The sequence below is a fragment of the Amia ocellicauda genome, chromosome 11 (genome assembly GCF_036373705.1).
Source record: "Amia ocellicauda isolate fAmiCal2 chromosome 11, fAmiCal2.hap1, whole genome shotgun sequence".
Taxonomy (NCBI): Eukaryota; Metazoa; Chordata; class Actinopteri; order Amiiformes; family Amiidae; genus Amia; species Amia ocellicauda.
The window spans coordinates 27,843,930-27,863,204 of NC_089860.1; the positions used below are offsets into that span (position 1 = coordinate 27,843,930).

General features: G+C 40.2%; 1 protein-coding gene across 1 annotated transcript in view; it reads right to left on the bottom strand.

The window, feature by feature from the left end:
* csmd2 (CUB and Sushi multiple domains 2) overlaps positions 1 to 10,471 on the bottom strand; it is a 289,324-nt gene extending 278,853 nt beyond the window's left edge. The window contains exon 1 of the mRNA XM_066717247.1: positions 10,270 to 10,471. Within this exon, the coding sequence (XP_066573344.1) occupies positions 10,270 to 10,453 (184 nt within the window). The 5' untranslated portion in view covers positions 10,454 to 10,471. The remainder of the gene's footprint in view (positions 1 to 10,269) is intronic.
* Positions 10,472 to 19,275: the final 8,804 nt, after the last annotated feature.

Below are 19,275 nucleotides of genomic sequence, written 5' to 3' on the forward strand. Positions count from 1 at the left end.
CCAGGAAGCTTTTTTTACGTGTCTATGGATTTACAGAGCAGAAGGATCATTTTTCAAACAATGCCTAAGACAGCAAATACAACAAAAATAAATAAGCAAACCAAGAACAAACTAATTCTAATATGCTGAACAGTAAGAATCCACATAATCACAGCAAAAAGGATGGAAACAACACATTCATCTCTCACTAGCACATTTGTTTCAGCGGCTCTCCGTTGTTTTCAATATAGCGATTTCATGTCTGTTGCTAATAGCAGCTCATGCAATGTATAGCATGAAGTGCTAGCAAATTGTGATAAATGAATACATATCACTGAGCTAAAACTTATACCTGTCTCTCACTTGATCTTTGGATTGGATAGGATAGGAAAGAGAGGATGGACATTTATCCGGAGCTGTTGATTTTTCCATCTACATTGCTTGTTCCACTAACTCTTCAGGTCTCAAATTACTTATATTTGCTGATGAATTTTAAATCACTCATTCGCCTAATCACTGTTGGGTAACATTTATCAAAACATAATACACCCGTTATAAATAGTCCATTTTGCATTCATGAATTTTAAACAGTGTTTGTAAGTATAGACGACAAGTGGCAGTCAGTACTTTATGATGCAGTTGTGTGCATTACAGTATGTTTGAAGAGCATTGTTAATGATCTCTTTTGCTGCTAAATGTGCCCGCTTTATAGGGCCTCTCTGGACTCTTCCCACAATGCATTTACTGCAGTCTAGTGGGAACAGCAGACCATTTCCCAAAAATGCAAATGCAAACCCCATTTATCAAGCTCCTGAGGAGTTATTGTCAGCCACAGGGAGCAAAGGATTGAGAGGGATAGCAAAGTGAAAGCCGAGAGAAAAACCACGTCTCCCTGAACAGGGGGAGATGTAAATGGATTAGCTCCATAATCTAATCAAGGGATCAAAGATAAGAGAATGCTAAACCAAAAGAATTAAACAGCACCGTAACTGACAGGATGTATAGGAAAAGACTAAATCTGGCAGATCTCTATACGATAGCACAAAGACATCTATGTGTACAGATTTAGAGCCAATCTTTTGGGCTTAAAAAAACACATCATTTTCTATCCTTTGTACATATTTAGACTTAGTTCATCTCACACCAGATAGAATCATAGGTAATGGTTCTGGAGTTATCCCTACAGGACGTGTACTTGCAACACGTGTGTGTATATATATATATACACTCACCTAAAGGATTATTAGGAACACCTGTTCAATTTCTCATTAATGCAATTATCTAACCAACCAATCACATGGCAGTTGCTTCAATGCATTTAGGGGTGTGGTCCTGGTCAAGACAATCTCCTGAACTCCAAACTGAATGTCTGAATGGGAAAGAAAGGTGATTTAAGCAATTTTGAGCGTGGCATGGTTGTTGGTGCCAGACGGGCCGGTCTGAGAATTTCACAATCTGCTCAGTTACTGGGATTTTCACGCACAACCATTTCTAGGGTTTACAAAGAATGGTGTGAAAAGGGGAAAACATCCAGTATGCGGCAGTCCTGTGGGCGAAAATGCCTTGTTGATGCTAGAGGTCAGAGGAGAATGGGCCGACTGATTCAAGCTGATAGAAGAGCAACTTTGACTGAAATAACCACTCGTTACAACCGAGGTATGCAGCAAAGCATTTGTGAAGCCACAACACGTACAACCTTGAGGCGGATGGGCTACAACAGCAGAAGACCCCACCGGGTATCACTCATCTCCACTACAAATAGGAAAAAGAGGCTACAATTTGCACAAGCTCACCAAAATTGGACAGTTGAAGACTGGAAAAATGTTGCCTGGTCTGATGAGTCTCGATTTCTGTTGAGACATTCAGATGGTAGAGTCAGAATTTGGTGTAAACAGAATGAGAACATGGATCCATCATGCCTTGTTACCACTGTGCAGGCTGGTGGTGGTGGTGTAATGGTGTGGGGGATGTTTTCTTGGCACACTTTAGGCCCCTTAGTGCCAATTGGGCATCATTTAAATGCCACGGCCTACCTGAGCATTGTTTCTGACCATGTCCATCCCTTTATGACCACCATGTACCCATCCTCTGATGGCTACTTCCAGCAGGATAATGCACCATGTCACAAAGGTTGAATCATTTCAAATTGGTTTCTTGAACATGACAATGAGATCACTGTACTAAACTGGCCCCCACAGTCACCAGATCTCAACCCAATAGAGCATCTTTGGGATGTGGTGGAACGGGAGCTTCATGCCCTGGATGTGCATCCCACAAATCTCAAGATGCAAGATGCTATCCTATCAATATGGGCCAACATTTCTAAAGAATGCTTTCAGCACCTTGTTGAATCAATGCCACGTAGAATTAAGGCAGTTCTGAAGGTGAAAGGGGGTCAAACACAGTATTAGTATGGTGTTCCTAATAATCCTTTAGGTGAGTGTATATATATATATATATATATATAGTTGTTGCAATGTTCACCTGAGAAAAAATCTTCAAAAACCGCCTTCATATAAAAGACTGAAGCTACTTTACAGATTCATAACCCCAAAAGTGCAAAGCAATGAACTCCAGAACTTGAACTAGAGGTGAATTCAAAGACCAACTTGCTGTCAGCCCCCCTCCTAGCATTTCAGCACATAGCCAGAGTAATCAGTCCAGTCCAGCAGTACTCTACGCACCACTCTGGGCAAGGTGAAACAGATAAAGCACAGTGACAGGGTGCAGGTGAAGAAGCAGACGCTCAGAAAAGTGGATAAGTCCAGGGTTTTCTGCATCACACAGCGAGTGTGTTTGGCTGAAGAAGATAAATATTAGGATTACGGGCAGTCCACACACTATCTCAGCATTTCCAATAAATATGCTGTGGATTACCTTCTAAACATTTTACACAGACCTATTCCATTTCCCCATTTGGTGTGAAGCCTGCCTATAGCCCATCCACAGTGGACTTGACTGGTATAGGAAAAAAGCTCCACTGAAACTGGGTTCCAACCAAGTCTTGGGGGTCTGCCCAGCCGTGCTGCTGAAGCAGAGATAAATGGTCAAATGAGATTGTGGGATTGCTTAACTGGTGGCAGTCCAATGGCAATACAGCCTATTTGCAAGGATGGATAACTACCACCTCCCCCATTTACCTAGTTCAGGGGTAAAGGAGTGCACTAGCATTCTCATTCTGCTACACGGTGTCCTCTAGATCTTTTAGCAATTGAGGCTGCATTTATGGCATTCCTCTGCCACCGATTTCTACAGCCTTCAGCTGTCTCAATAATGCCGATTCAGAGAAGTTGATGCAGAATTGACTCCACTTTGAAAAAGCCTGCTCACTGATTCACTACAGAAGGATTGTAAAGCAAAGATGAAACAGACCACCTGCTGCATGCCAACATCAAACCTTGGTCTGTCACTAACGATTGAAAACTGTGAGATAAAAAAAAAGGTTTCAGAGTGAGCTACAGAGCGCTAACTGCACCTTTAAAACCTACAGCACAGAATGTATAGCCAAGACAGGTTACGCTATTATCTGAAATGAAATTGAATTAGACTGTGCTATGTTTTGCAGTTGTGAATATCATTGGTGGTGAAAATCAGCATAACATCCAGATGTTGTTTTAATTTGTTTGTTTTTACTAAAATTTCCTACCTAAAATGGTGAAATCCATGTGGGAGTATTAGTGCCCTAGTTCTGTTGCACTCATAAATGTGTTGCATTACATCACTGGATTTCTCTGCAATATGCATGTCCTCCTGTCTGAGAGATGTTTGTTCGCTGCAGTCATGTAAGCCTGATGTCCCTGTGGAGGCCAGGCACACACAATGAGCGCTAACGCATCAGCTTCCTCACAAGACAGACAAGCGAAGAGGAGGGAAAAAAACAAAAACAATAAGGAATTCAAAAGTTGTTAATGTGCGAGACCAGGACCGAAACTCCTGTTTGAACACTGGTAGCGCCGTATGCAAAGAGGCAAAGCTGTCATCGCACCTCACCTTACACAGAAGGCTTCTGTCATGAATTTTCACAAAATCCACAAGTGGGAATTTAAAGAAAATAAACAGATTGTCAACACTGTGAAAAATTATTTAGGGAAAACAAATGTGGAAAAAAAATAAAAACATTAGACAGCTAATTTTCCTTTTAGACAACCCAGTAGCTTAATGTGACATTCAGTAAAATAAACACAGTGCATAGTGTGTGACAGCAATGAGGGTGTCTTTGACACAATATTATCACCACTATTCACGGAATATTAGGGCTCAACAGAATGTTAGATATGCAGGACCAGTAACCGTTTGCAAACTTAGACGCTAATTTATTTTGTTGTGATGGCTTCTAATTTGTTCGATTTTGAAAAGCTCTGTGCTAGGAGGTATTACAGAGGAGTAACAGCACTGATGAACTGCCTCGTGCTAGAGTCCATTCTGAAAACATTCCACTTTCTCCAAGCCTTCTCTCATTCTTAATAAAATAAACTGCATGCATATTTATTTTCTTTATAAAATAAATGTAAACAACTAAAAAACAATAACACAGAGAGGCACAGCAGGTGCCCTCATACACCACCTGAAGCAAAATATAAGAGTGGCAAAAGGACATAGCCTGTGAAGAACCGAGAAGAGAGGGATGATCAGATTCCCTTGCAATTCCTCCCACACCTCTTCACTGTCACTGCAGCCTTGGCCTATCTGATAAACATGTGGAGGAGGAGGAAAAGCCCAGCAAAACCAATATTGCATTTTCATCTGTATGTATTATGTATTAATGTATTTGTTATTTAATTCAAAAGGATCTACAAGTGCTGCTAGGGATTTCATAGCTGTGAGACAAACAGAAAAAGATGCATTGCTGATCTTTGTTCTCCCTGATCCACTACCTCTGTGCCGAGAGCTGTCCAAGGTACTGATTGTTTCCCCGAGTGTACACGGTGCTACAGTGTTATTTCAGCAGTACAGCCGGTCACAAATGATACTAGCAATCCAGCATGGTGTAGAGCCATTGGCAGTCCTATTGTTTATGGTTTGGTTCATTAATCCTCGCTATCACATTTTAGCCTGATTGTGGTTACCGCATGGCTAACTACACACAGACATGTGCTGTAGCATTTTTGCTCAGTGGGCACTTACTAAATAAAAGACTGTTGCCAACTTTCCAACATGGCAGGAGTAGCAGGAGTTGTCATAGTGTTAGAAGCATTGAGAGAAACATAACCTAAACACAATAGTACATATGTGTATCATTGTGGCCGTTTTGCTGCAATTGAGAAGCGGATCTCTCGCTTTACGCACTTGATGGTAAAATCCATTCAAAAGGAATGAAACTTGGTGAAACGTTTTCAGTTCCATTTCTGCTCAATGTTTACTAACTCCTGACCTGAAGACAAAGATACAAAAATGTTGCTGTTAAGAAGTTTTTTTATTTGTATCGTTAATATTATGTAATTTTGAAGATGGGTACAATTCTTTGATGCAAGGCTAGACAGACATTTGTTTGATAGTTAGAAAATAAAAACGGATTCATATCCATTTTTGTTTTCTTTTGTACATATTTAAAAATAAGTTTCTCACAGCAAGGCAGTACAAGTTTAAAAAGTGTCTAACCCATTGTCATAAGACCACAGGGGCTCTGATCACATTTGCTTCCTTGGGCTATAGGGACCCTCAGCTACGCAGAGTTGGCAACTGTTTTTAAGGTATGTAACACTGATATTGCATAGCTTCATCGTCCTTATACCTTGAAGTGCTTCCAAACGAGATTGAGATCATTTCATTCCACCAACGTTCCCCACACACAGAATAAAATGTATTTTTCTTTGTATCCTCCTACTCCTTGTGTTCCAAATAACGGCATTCGCTTTGTACAACGTCCTGCTCAAGCATGACTTGACAATCTTGTTTTGTCAATGTCTATTCATAAAAAGTGCTTTCATGCATTAGTGGAGCTCCTTGAATTGAATGGATTGTGGGAGAATATATACTACTCCTGGTAGCCAGTAGCGATCAAGGAATCAAAAGACACAGCACCAATACAGTAGGTGTAACTAAATTTAAAAGATTAGAAATCCATCCACCTTAACAAAAGTTTCCAACGCAATGCATCCTCCTACTGGCTGAGGAATAGCAGGCCTGTTTCAAGAATTGTTGTTTAATTTATGTGATTTTGCTTGGTTTTTTTTTTTTTTTTCTTCTTCTTTTACTAGAACAAAATATACCAAAAAATTCACAAAAGCCAAGGAAAATTAAAAGCAAATTGAATTGGGGGAAAAAAAACACAGAACTATTTGAAATGATGTATTCAGATCCTCTCCGGGATCAGTCAACCACTCACCAATTACAAGGCGTTAGTGCACAAAAGCAATCAGGATTCTCAATAAATATTTCATATGAAAATATAAACTTTCTTATGAATAACAAAACAGTAACAGCTGTGTCAGATGCCAATCATCAGCAAACAGCTGTATATTCAAAAACAACCCTGAAAAGGACTCTTACTGTTTGTAATACATAGGCTAGCCTGCATCGCATCACTGCAAAACCAAAATGACCTTTGACAGTAAAAAACTAACAGTGAGCAAACCAAATCTATATTGACTAATCAACCAGCTTGTTGACAAGTGAAAACAACAATTCGCACAAGAACTTCCATATATTGACAAGGAAAACACTAACAATTAAGTCCAGTTTGCCTTTTCAATGAGTTTTTGTATTGAACCAATTTGTATTTTAGCCAGTTTCATGTGCATCTATGAAAAACCCAAACTGATTGGGTCCAAAATTGAACAAATACCCTGAAATTACAATCAAATAAGAAAATTCTGTTTAAAATAGCCCCACAACTTGAAATACATTCAGTCTTATATCTTCATGGGTTTTATAAACTCCCTAAGATACATGCATACAAATCAAATCTACTCTGCAGTCTTCTTCCAGTTTTCACTTCAGGTCCTCTGTATCTTGAATTATCCTACCACACTGCTATGTAGAGCATTTATAAACTAGAGCAACTATTCATAACAATAGATACATAAGACAGGATTTCCATAAATCTGGAGGGGAATGAAAGATCTTTTTAAAGGTCACTTCAGACACAAACTGGCAGGTAACACTCTTCAGCAATGCTATATAAATAGACCAGTAACCTTTAAACACACCAACTAACTGTCTGTGCAAGTTGGTGTGCGTCTGGGTTTGTCTTTTTCCATGAGGTGTATTCCTCATTTATTTTCTCTCACAAACCTGTTGCTTCCTGTCAGGAGAGAACAAGGGAGGAGAGCAAAACCTGGGGAACACATAGCACCAGCGCAAAATATATTGATCAAATATGGTGAAGGAAGAGGAAATCATTATTATAAGTAGTACTATTTTGAACCATTGGTTTACTGTTTGAGCACCTATTCCTCTGTCAGACATCCCATGTGTGTAGCAATGCCCCATGAAGCCCTACAGATGCATACCAATTTAAACAAAAATCCCATTAACTATGAACCTTTACTAAACCTGAGGCCATTTGGATAATTATGTCCAAGTCATGTTCACTGCAAAATAATTGGAGTCCATGCTCTTGCCTCGGAATCAATGAGGACTGTGTTGATAATTAAAGGGGAAGGAAGGGAGAGAGAGAGAGAGAGAGAGGGAGAGAGAGAGACCTGCAAGGAGGCAGTGGTCTCCAAACTCAACCTACTCAAAGTATAATTTTACTGCCATTTTTTTTAAGGCTAACTTGTTTTTTTGGTTTAAAGTTTATGGTTTAGTTTTAGTATAGAACAACTGACATAAAGGGCTGGTAATAGACTTCCTAGTTGTCCACTCAATCCGTAACCTACCACTATTCCTCCTGACTGATTCAGTTCAGCTCTGGTCCACCACTGGGTACACTGTACTATATACACACACACAACATACCCAAAAAACAAAACTCATGAGCTCGATCGCAACTGTGGTGTCTGATTGCTGGGTGCTGGTTTTCCAAGAGAGTGATTCACACTTTTGATCAGCACCTTGAGTTATTAGCGCCTCTCAGGAAGCAACAACAATAATTATAATAATAATAATAATTATTATTATTATAAAAAAATATATCCAAAACTGGCTGCTTGAGAGATAATATAACAGAGATAATAATCCAATATTGTCCTGACTCGCAATATCAATTTACTCTTGCCAGGTTTATGGGAATTCAACCAAAGGGGTATTTACACAACCTGCAGCATTGAGGCTACATTATATTCTCAGTATCTGCATATCATCTTCATGGACTATAAAGCGACTGCAATGCACATTTTGCTTTGCTAGTTTGCAGTTGTTCTCATCAGATTTCAAATTATTCAGTCGCTAGACATGGTAACACGGTTTTAAATCCAAACCCACTATCTAATAGCTACACCTCTACTGTGTTGCTCACGTCGGGAGTGCAGGGCTATAGTGAAGCTTTGGTGCCGCTCAACGGGAAAGCCAGGCTACTACCCGAGAAGCAGCGTTGGGCTTTATTATATACAGAAAAGGCAAAGCACAATAATGGTGCATCTGTATACCGTACAAAACGAGAGTGGGTATTTATACATAGTCAATTCATTTATACTGGACTCTCAAAATCGTGCATCATTTCTTTTTGTATCAATCTATTTGCTCTAGCAGGGGAGGGCAGCGACGTGCCATCTTTACCCGTTTGTGGTTTTTAACAAGAACGTCGTTGTGAGGAATGGGAAAGCGTCGCCTTGCAGAGAGCGCCTGTGTGTCCCTTTGCATTTTGTCTGCTTCACACAGAGCCTTTTCATGCAGTCAGTCTCACTGTATGGACGAACTTTTGCACTATATCCCATTGCATAAAGCAACACTAAAATATTCCTTCCACACCTCTCCCTCTCATTTTTAAACAAGGCTTACCAAATCTAGCAGTAAGTATTGGAAGTGTACTAACAACCTCTGGCAGTATGTATTTTGTGGTTATCAATAAGATTGTGTGCGTTAACTATGGGACCTATTGCTTAAAATAGAAAAACACTCTTTCCAAAACACTTTAATCTGCGCCCTGCCCAACTGTTATAACGCCAAGAATAGGAGTTAAATAAAGCTGAAGCAAATAACATCAAATAATGAATATTAATAAGATCTACTTATTCAGGGAATGGTCCTAATGTAACCCCCCACCCCCCAATACACACTTCATAATAAAGCCAGTCCAGCGCATCCCCAGACATGTTCGCAATCCTTGTAGCTTTACATATTTGCAGTGGCAGTAATATGAAGAAATATGTTCATGGACAGTATGAGAGTGCTGGAGGATATATGCATCAGTACGATAAATATAGATACATATCAATTAAGGTATTTGAAAGGTAGTCATTGAAAGGCTACCAATACATTGTGGAATGAACGACAGGTGTATCCAACCAGCTTCCCCTGTACAGAAAACAGGCGCATTATTGAGAAGCTACAATCACATTTTTGACATCAGTTGGTGTAACCCCCCCCCCCCACCCCGCCTCAACTTTACTTAATTACTAACAATCACCATTAAATAAAAGCGTATGAAAAAACTATTCAATAGCCAAAATGCGTATTTGCATAATAGTGTATTACTCTTGCTATGACCACTGAAGAAAACATGTATAATCAAAGCGAGCTTGAGCATTTGAGCATGCAGCACTGTAACACAAATCAGCACAATATTTAAAATAGTGGAGGGAAAGGGGAGCAGGGGGGGAATACAATCAGGCATTGACAGCAAACAACCACCAAATGACATGAAAACAGCATGTCCTGCTTGCATGCAGCGCGACGTCATTACATGTGCACCTGTCTTCTAAACAGGTAACTCCATGTAGTGATCGCATTGATTAAAATCACCAAATTACGCCCAAATAACAATACAACAGCATCAAACTCAACACTATTAAAATGTGTGTGTGTGACAGAGAGAGGGGGGGAGACTAGCAGCGGTAAAGCAAACCGGGGTCCTCTCCCCCCTTCGGTTCAGTTTTCCGAGAGAATCCACATTTGATCATGAAATAAGCGACTGTATCAATAGCAGACGTCGGAGGGGAGGGGAGGGGAGTGGAAGGGGAATCACTATACCCTTTCATGCGTCTGTTCTGTGCGAAATGAAGGGGTCTCAGAGGAACTTTGCGGTAGATTAAAAATGCAAACCTTGTATATCATATCTATAATATGTCTATATAATACGTTTTATATTGTATGTACATAAATGTATGTGTGTGTGAAAAACAGAGGAACGCCGCCGTTCCGCACTTCTCTCACTAAAAGCAGCAGCATAATGTGGGATGGACAACTTACCCTCTGCCGATGCAGCCAGCAACCCCATATACAACAAGAGAACCCGGCTCCAATAGTGCACTTGTACTTCCACCTTCATCAGAGCAAATATCCCCAGTCTGCCCAGTTTCCTCGTCCCGCTAGAAGAGCATCTGCATTCCGTGCTTACTGGTCCCGGTCCTGGCGGATTCAGAGCGGTTCTCATGGCAGGCTCTTGGCAGGGACCTTATCAGATGGTTTTAAAAGGAAGATTCACTTGGTGTCGGCGCTGAGAAAAATCCCAATGCATTGAGGCTCCGCTCCTGCAGCTGGAATGAACCATCTCCTGCCGACTGCAGGGTTGGCAGTTTTCAAGGAAAAGATTTCTCACCAAAAAATGACTTATCTACCCGAGATCAAGGCTCATATTTACCCCTCTCCTTTTCAGTCATGTACGCTTTTTTCAGAAAGGAATAGTGAAATAAATAGATATTGCAATTATATGTAAGGGGGCACCCCCTTTCCCCTTCGTCCTCCTCCTCGCCGAGGGGCAATATTATTTTCTTATTATGTTTTTTGTTGTTGTTTTTTTAATTAAACGAGGGTTATTGTAACAGGTCGCATTCTACCTCGCACCCACATATAGAGCAGCCTCCACTGTGACGACAGCAATCAAACAAACAAACCAAAACTATGCACTAAAACCCGTCCTGTTTTATTTCCAGTAAATTCCACTGCCTTCTTGACAGTTTGTATCTATTTAATTGCTCAACGTTATTGTAATATTATTATTTTTCTTTCAACTTCCAGCGTGTCCAGCCGCTTGCCATTACCGTACTTCACCGCTCCACGCCGCGCCGCTTGAGACTGCAGAGCGCACTGTGCGGGTGTTTTATTTTCCTGCACTCCTTTGAGTATAACTCGCCTTATTGGTGATCTCGCTTAGCCTATCATCACTTTATATACATTGCTCCTGTACCTGTGTTACATTTACTAAGACATTATTATTAATAACATTATAATAGTATTAACAATGACTGTGCTTTTGTCTATTTGCTTTAGCTCGTGGATATTGAAAGTTTGGTTTTAATTATTCTAGATTTGCTTTCCTACATCACAACAAACAAAACCATGACGTATGTGGGGTGCATATGAGTTTGAATCAAGTTAGTAATATTATTAGTAATAATAATAATATCCCCCCACCCCAACCACAACAGCAAAAAAACAGTTACAATAAATCACCTTGCCAGTCAAATCAAGCATAATAAAGCACTTGACTATCCCAATGGTTTACAGTATTTGTCGGTATTGGTTTAACAGTATGCTCTAACCTTGAATAATGTATAAAATATTGAATAATTCATTGATCTCAAGGGGCAAGTGAAGTCGGAATAAAAACGTGCTCAAGGTTTTGTGACTATCAAACATTTCGGAAGGAATGTATCCCACGAATCACAGTGTCATGTATAATATAGTATATTATATAATAGATAGGCCTATACTATGGTAGCCTACATGAAAACCCGCAAACAAGCAGAATATGGAACAGGCAGTGGTGGATTCAAATGTTTAAAACATCAGTGTCCTCCTTACCGCTCCACCTGCTGTGTTAAATCACCATTATAACTTCCCTACTTTCCCACGCTTTCTCTGCTATTTACACCGTGCATTTGTTTTGCTTTGCCATATTTCCACACGTTAATCCATCACGGCTTGTTAAAGCTCACAGAGATCTAGTACGTATTCACTGTGCTTTTCTATAGGCCTAATGAATACTGTGATTATAAGCCTAGGATACCGCAGTAAATTTACATTACAGGGAGGCTCTAGTTATGAGTCACCCACTTTGCAGGGTACTCTTGTGTTACAGCTGAAAAAGGACCCAGATGGTTATAGTTTATAATTAAACACAGTATGGTACAGAAATAATTGTTCCACACGTTTTGCATTAAATAAATAAATAAATAAAACGTATGTGTCATTAAACAAACGTTAAGTTACTTAAACCACACCTTTTCTAAGCCACAGTGCCAGGTGTGGGTGTGCGAGTCGTTCATGCGCAAACTGGCAGCAATAATACTATCCAGAGGAAAGCGTGCCTGGGCATATTAAGTGCTGTAATTGCCCCACTGTGGCCATCTAGTTGGTGTCAATGATCACGTCCAACTAATTTAGATTTTGGACTAGTGCAATTAGCGATTTGCTCGTACCTAAATAGAAGATCAGGTTACGAACTCTCTGTCTATCTATATCGAGTTTCGTCTGGCATATATTTAGGGAATTAAGTCCATGGCTGACAGGAGAGAGAGAGACCCAGTTGAAAACAAGTTTGATTTTTTTGTTAAACTGGGCAAAACAGACGAGGAGAGCTCGAGAGATGCTCTAGCTTTGAGAGAGCTGACGTCTGTGAAGCGGGGGGCACATAGCACATTTAAACACACCGTCTGTTCAGCAGCCATCCTCTATGACTACTGTGTGTTGAGCATGAAGTCTTGCTGCCAAGTAAACGCGAACAGTCAGAAATGACCAGTCAGTGTGTGTGTGTGTGTGTGTGTGTGTGTGTGTGTGTGTGGGTGCATGTACCAGGTAATTAGTGTTCGTATGCCCCTGGTGATAAAGCAATCCGGTGAATGAAATGTGTCTGTCTGCACATATTAACATTCTTCATGTTCAACATACAATAAGCAATTCATATATATATATACATCAAATAATACACTGATGATGTCTGCAGTCTACGTCAGGAAGACGAGATACAAAAATTGAGTGGAGTCTATTGTTTTCTTCATCATTATAACCCCGCAATGTAATGAAGGTGAATCAAAGTACAGGGCGAAATGCTCGGCGATCAGTGAATACTTTCTCTTTAGTACCATCTAGAGGTCCTTTGTGTCATTTTTCTGTATGTTGCAGTTAACGTACAAAAATGCAGTGTTTCAGTGTTTCAAGAATGTATTTCCTGTTTCAAAACTATCAAGATTATAATAGCTATAATCAAGATTATACATTTATAATCTGATGGTGATATCACCATGCCATCAGGCTATATCGATCCTCTACTGGACGAAGGCCTCCACAAAATGTTCCACTTGCTTCCATCTACAGCTTCTCTTTTCCATGTAACGCCTGAAAAGTATGATTTCATCTTCCCATCTTCTATGTGGTCTTCTTCTGTGTCTTTTTTAAATATCTGTGTATCCATTCAATGGTTGCCTTTGTCCATCTTTTCTATGTTCTTCTTGCAATTGCCATTTTAACATTCACACGCTTTCACTTATGTATTGTGGGTTGTTCTCCGATCCATTCATGAATTATTCTATCTCTTCTTGTTATTCCAAGAATACATCTTTCCATGTATATTCACACACACACACACATACACACACACACACAATGCGTTTTATGTTATGCTTTTTATTTTGATACTGAATTGTTTCAAATGCTGTTTGTACTGTTTTAATTTCTTTATGGAGTGCATTGGGATGTCAAATTGATAAATGAGCTCTCTCTATATATTTATGTTGTTGATTTTTGCAGTTTTAAACCTTAATGCTTGAATGTCAATCATCTTTTCTATTCCCTTTATTCACTAAGCAATGTTAGTCCTTCTCTATGGTAGGTTATGTTTGTGTTATTTACTCATATATCTGTTATAACCATGTGTGTGTTTGGAAATATCTGTGATCTAATATTATATATGTTGCTACGTATAGTTGTGTGTGTTGCTATTATCAGTTAAAAAAGGAAAATAAATAAATTAAATTAAACAAGGGCATATTTATACATATACAAGCCTATTTCTGTAGTTAGGATTGTTCTTGAAACGTCATGCCAATGAGTCTGAGTTTGAATTTGAATTGAAACCAAACATTCCATTGATAGCCTACGAGCTAAAGCAGGTACATCACGCACAGTTATCATAATCATCATCATCATCATCATCATCATCATCATCAACATTATTATTAGTATTAGAGATGTCGGGAGTGAATTGTGTCAAACCTCAGCTGAAACCTAAGGGGTCCTTCGCGATGGGGCCCTTCCCCAGATCGATTTGGATTCATGACAAAACACCTGAAGACGACTTTGACAAAGTCTGCTATGACATCTGGAAGAGGGCTCACAGTTCGTCCACACAACCCTCTAAAGAAGCCAGTGGGTCGCCGATTCAGACGGCCGTGCCAGCAGGAGGTGCCCGAGCCTCCGACGCCGTCGTTACCAGCAGCAGAAGGACGTGAGTACCTTTCCAGTGAAATGTACAAAATACAGACAATGTGGGGGAGGTGACATGCAGCGACATTAATGCTGCACGGCGCACTTTATTTTGTATGTTGGCAACTCATGCTTTCGGATCCTACCAAGTCAGTTTGATGTATTGTTTCTGGAGATGGCAGGTAACTTCACTTGTAAAATGCACACGCTGCTTTAATAAAGCGCTCAATGAACGAAGTCAGGCAACCCCAAACTGTTCAGCAGAAGTTAAGGAAACTAGCGTGTGATGCTGCTTCTGGTCTTCTCTCTCTCTCTCTCTCTCTCTCTCTCTCTCTCTCTCTCTCTCTCTCTCTCTCTCTCTCTCTGTGTAAGCACTGGAGTGCAATTCTGCGCTTGCATTTAAGCCCCGGTGCTCTCTCAATCTATAATCAAGTGGTTGTTGTACAAGATAACACGCCAGTCTCTTGTTTCAGGAGGGCTGGTGAAGAACCCAGCGGCAAATGCCGGGAATGCGAAATAGAAAAGTACATTTTCATTGCACACAAAAACTGCCATCAATCACATTGCAGGATCTCACAAGACAGCGTCTCAAGATATATCAATGACAACAGTACTATTATTATTATTATTATTATTATTATTATTATTATTATTATTATTATTATTATTATTATTATTAGTGGTAGTAGTAGTAGTAGTAGTAGTAGTAGTAGTAGTAGTAGTAAGAATAAGTAGAAGACGAGGAGCAACACAATGTTGTATTAAACCTTTCAAATGACGTTCCTTTCTTAATGGTCTTATAAGAAAACAAACTAAAACAACAATAAAAACCTTTTCTATCCTTGATGTCAGCTTTTGTTGTGGAAGAATAATACGTGTGCGGTTAATGAACCTGGCACAGTGGGAGGTGATAAACCCCGCTTTAAAATCGGCTAAATAAGCATAGTGTTCTCCATATGCGAAAGCGCAGTAATTGGAATGTATGTCCAATATGTGCTTATGAGGCAAATATGTTAATTTATATTTAGTTTCTTTCTTTTTCATATTTTGAAATGACTAATAAATATGTATTATTAAACCATTCACACATAAGCAGCCTTATACAAAACAACGTTTCAGTAGCTAGCTAACAAACTGATTCAAACCAATATAGTCGACATGGTGGTGTATTGTATCTATGCCAGTTCATTTAAAAATACATATTTAGTTATAATACTGCATGGTTGGCTATTACTAATACTATTAGTTATTGTCAGATCTAGCCACACTTCTATATCGATTTTAATATGTTTTACAAATACATACATGCTGCCAATATGATTTAATAATAATTTTAATAATTTTAATAATAATAATAATAATAATAATAATAATAATAACATTTATCGCAAATGGCAATTAAATGTTTGTAGTTTTTCAAGCACAGAATCAAAGATCTGCATTAAAATGGTAATTTCTGAGACAAGCGTTGCGCCTGCCAGGCAAGTTTTTGTGCGTGTATTATAATCAAGCTTGCTTGTTGATTCCTCTCATTCTCTTGCGCTCAATCTCAGGCCCCTGATCTCCCACACAAACACCGCCATCTGTCCTCTGTCAGCTCAGGGAATGCCACCTCGCAGGTAAGCCATGTGACTGAGCTAGCACAGCGGCTGAAGCGACACAGCACAAAAAAAAAAAAGTGTATGACTAACCAGAACTCGTTTGAAAGTGTTTGAATGGATATTTTCAGCCTTTGGGAATTAAAACTTTCTTTATTTCTTTTATGCATGTGGCATAATTCTAATTCTAATTGTTAATTCTTTTCTGCTTCTTATGCTCTGTGGTGCATTGCAACCTGGGTGCATGCCCTCTGGCACAGCTCCGAAGTCGCACGTAGCAGTCGCTCAATGCCCCACTGTGCGATCCAGAGCTGAAGGCGATGCATTAACAAGCTCGCCTGCAGTGCTGTTGATCAGGGTTTGATTCCCTGGTCCAGCCCACCATCCCCCCTCCAGCGTTACATCGGTGTCAGCAGTAAAGTGATGCCTAGCGCTTGACTATCTGTGTGATATAAGCCAGCGATGCACTGCAGCTGAAAGGGGGCAGTGTCAGACATGTGCCCCATGGTGCTGTTCCAAAGATGCCCTTTAGCAGCTGAAGTGGCACTAGCAGAATATTACCACCTTAGCATGTGCTCCGTGCCCTCAGGCAACACAGTAACCAGCTCGCCAGCAGTGCCAGCAAACGGGTGTGATTCCCAGTCCCAGACTGCCATTGCCTTCCAGCCTTATAGAAATTACTGTGTAGGAGTTTAATGCAGGGCAGTGAATGAGTGCACCTCCTTAGTGTTTCTTTTAGTTTTTCTTATTTTGTCTTCTTTTCTCTAATCTTTCTTACCTCTTTCCAACACAGGGCTTTGGAGAACGACATGGTTCAGATGGCCCAGCAAGAGCTCCAGAGCATGATGGTGGAGCATGGAGCCCAAACCCAGTGTTCGCAGGAAGGTGCCCAGACACCTAGTCAGCACGAGCTGGACAAGACAGGCTCTGCAGAGAAAAAGAGGAAGAGCACCGAGAAGTTCCTCAAATGTGGTATCCATAATTTAGAAAACAAGGACTTGGGCGAGCCGATAGAGGATACTTCACCTTCAAGGGTCAAGTCAACTCAGCCTACAGGTCTGTCCACACCCCGTGAGATCATCCTTGGTAGCAAACTGGCATCCGGAAGTAGTGTGGCCGCAGGTTCCAGCAGCAAGGTCTCACATCTCCTGCCCCAGTTTCCCAGGAAGCCCACTGAGCCTGGTCTCCGAGACTTGTGTCACATGGAGGTAATGGAAGGAAGCAATGTAATCAGTGAGTCCCTTCAAAACAGCATCCTCAGCCCTGACTGTAGGGGCAACCAAGGGAAAAATGTCAGCACAGGCCGCAGACAGGCCAAAGCTGGTGTACAGGGCGGCACCGATCAACGGGAGGTGGCTCCAGATGTGTTTGGGCAGAAAGAGAGTGGGCCGGCTCCATTGCCAGTGTTTGCCAATCTGCGTTTGGACACAGTACCGAAGAAGTCCCTCACCCTCACCACAGGTGCATTTATAAAGCTCTCTTTTAGACAGTGCTTGACATTGTGATATTTTAAGACATGAATCAAAGGTTACTGGTACTTTAATTATTTTAAAAAGCTTGTTGTTGTACTTACAAGCTGAAAATCTTTTGTCTATTGATTCATGCTGGCTTTTACACAGAATTATATTTATGCCTTGAATTCTTCACTGCTGTAACTGTTTTCCGAGGGTGGCAGGTCTTCACATGGTCCCTTCTTTAGAGCGTATGGCATTGGGAACTTTTCAAACAATAGAAGTCTTTGCTAAGTGCCTGCACTGTTCCTCGCTGATACAGTGACTCATTCCCAGCCGAGGCAGCTGATTCTTGTGATTGTATTAATTATTAATATTAATGGCATCCCATACCTGGGTAATTAAAAGGTGCTTCCTGGTGCCAGACTGCAGCTGCTGTGTGTTTTTAATGCAAGATCCCAAGTGCTGCTGGTGAATAGATGATTTTACTAATTTATCTCCCCGCTTTGAGCAAAGCACACCTATGGCTTACAAGATAAATTGAGATAATTTTCCCTGTAAAGATTTACAGATAATTTTGTGTATTACCTTTTTTATTGCTGTGGCATGCAGAGAAAGGGAGGTAGCCCACATGTAAGTGGACTGTCAGTGACCTTCAGAAGTCTGTTTTCCGTTACTGCTTTACTACTCTACGCTGGGTCGCTGCTATCTTCATGTGACAAGTGTTTGCTTTCCTGTGTCTGGTGTGCCCAATAAATTACTTGCAGTTTAACAGTGCTATATATCCAATAGCTTAACAAACACCCAGCTGGGATTAGGGTTCATGCACTGTGAAATATGGAACAGGGAGGTTGTGACAGTATTAGAGGGCAAAGTGAAGCTTACAAAGATTTCACAGGTAAGACTCTTAGGATGCAAAGGTAATATGATGGCCATGCACATACTGTATCAAACATTACCATTTACAGGTTGCCACCATTTACAGTTTTTGACAGAGCCAATCAACCAGCTTAGGAAATTACATCTCTGTGAAAGCATATCTCAGAAAATATGTCAATATCTATATTGTGACGCCAAGCATTAATTGTCTGATGCTGTTAGTCAAAGAGACTCACATTTAACATCATAACAGCATTGAAAACTTGAAGAACCATGAAAAGTTATGTGGTGCAATCTGTTTAAAGGTGAAAAAATGCTTATCCAAATTAGAGATCACAACAAAGCAAAAAAGATCCAAACTCAAAGTTAGCAAAATTATAGTGCAATACCTAACCACTGCTGCAAAAGCAATACAATAAAAACAATAAGAACAATGTAGGATAAAAATATAATGCACCTGCACAGCGGGCTTGAAGTACAACCAAAGTCAGCAAAAGTAGTTTCTGATGTGATCGGGCATCGGAAAATGATGCTGGACTGCTGATATCAGTGTTTGCATGTATGTAATATAACCAGTTCCTGTTACTAAATGACATGATGCATTTTGAAAGTCTGGGTTCAGCTGGCTTTACTAAACTCTGCCACTTGTCATTGCTTTAGGGAGTGGATAAGAAAAGCAGCCCTTTCGGGAACAAACTGAGATGCATTGAAGAACAGAAGAGATTAGACTTCACTTAAAGCACAGTATTAAGTTGCCAAATCCTCAGAAAAAAAAATGCTTGAGGTTTCCATAAAACTGAATCAATACAGCTTTTCTGGAGATGAATGTTGTTTATAATGCCATGGGGCTGAACACACAATCAATCGGCAGTAACTGTTTATCGCAGTTCATTCCTTTCAAATCC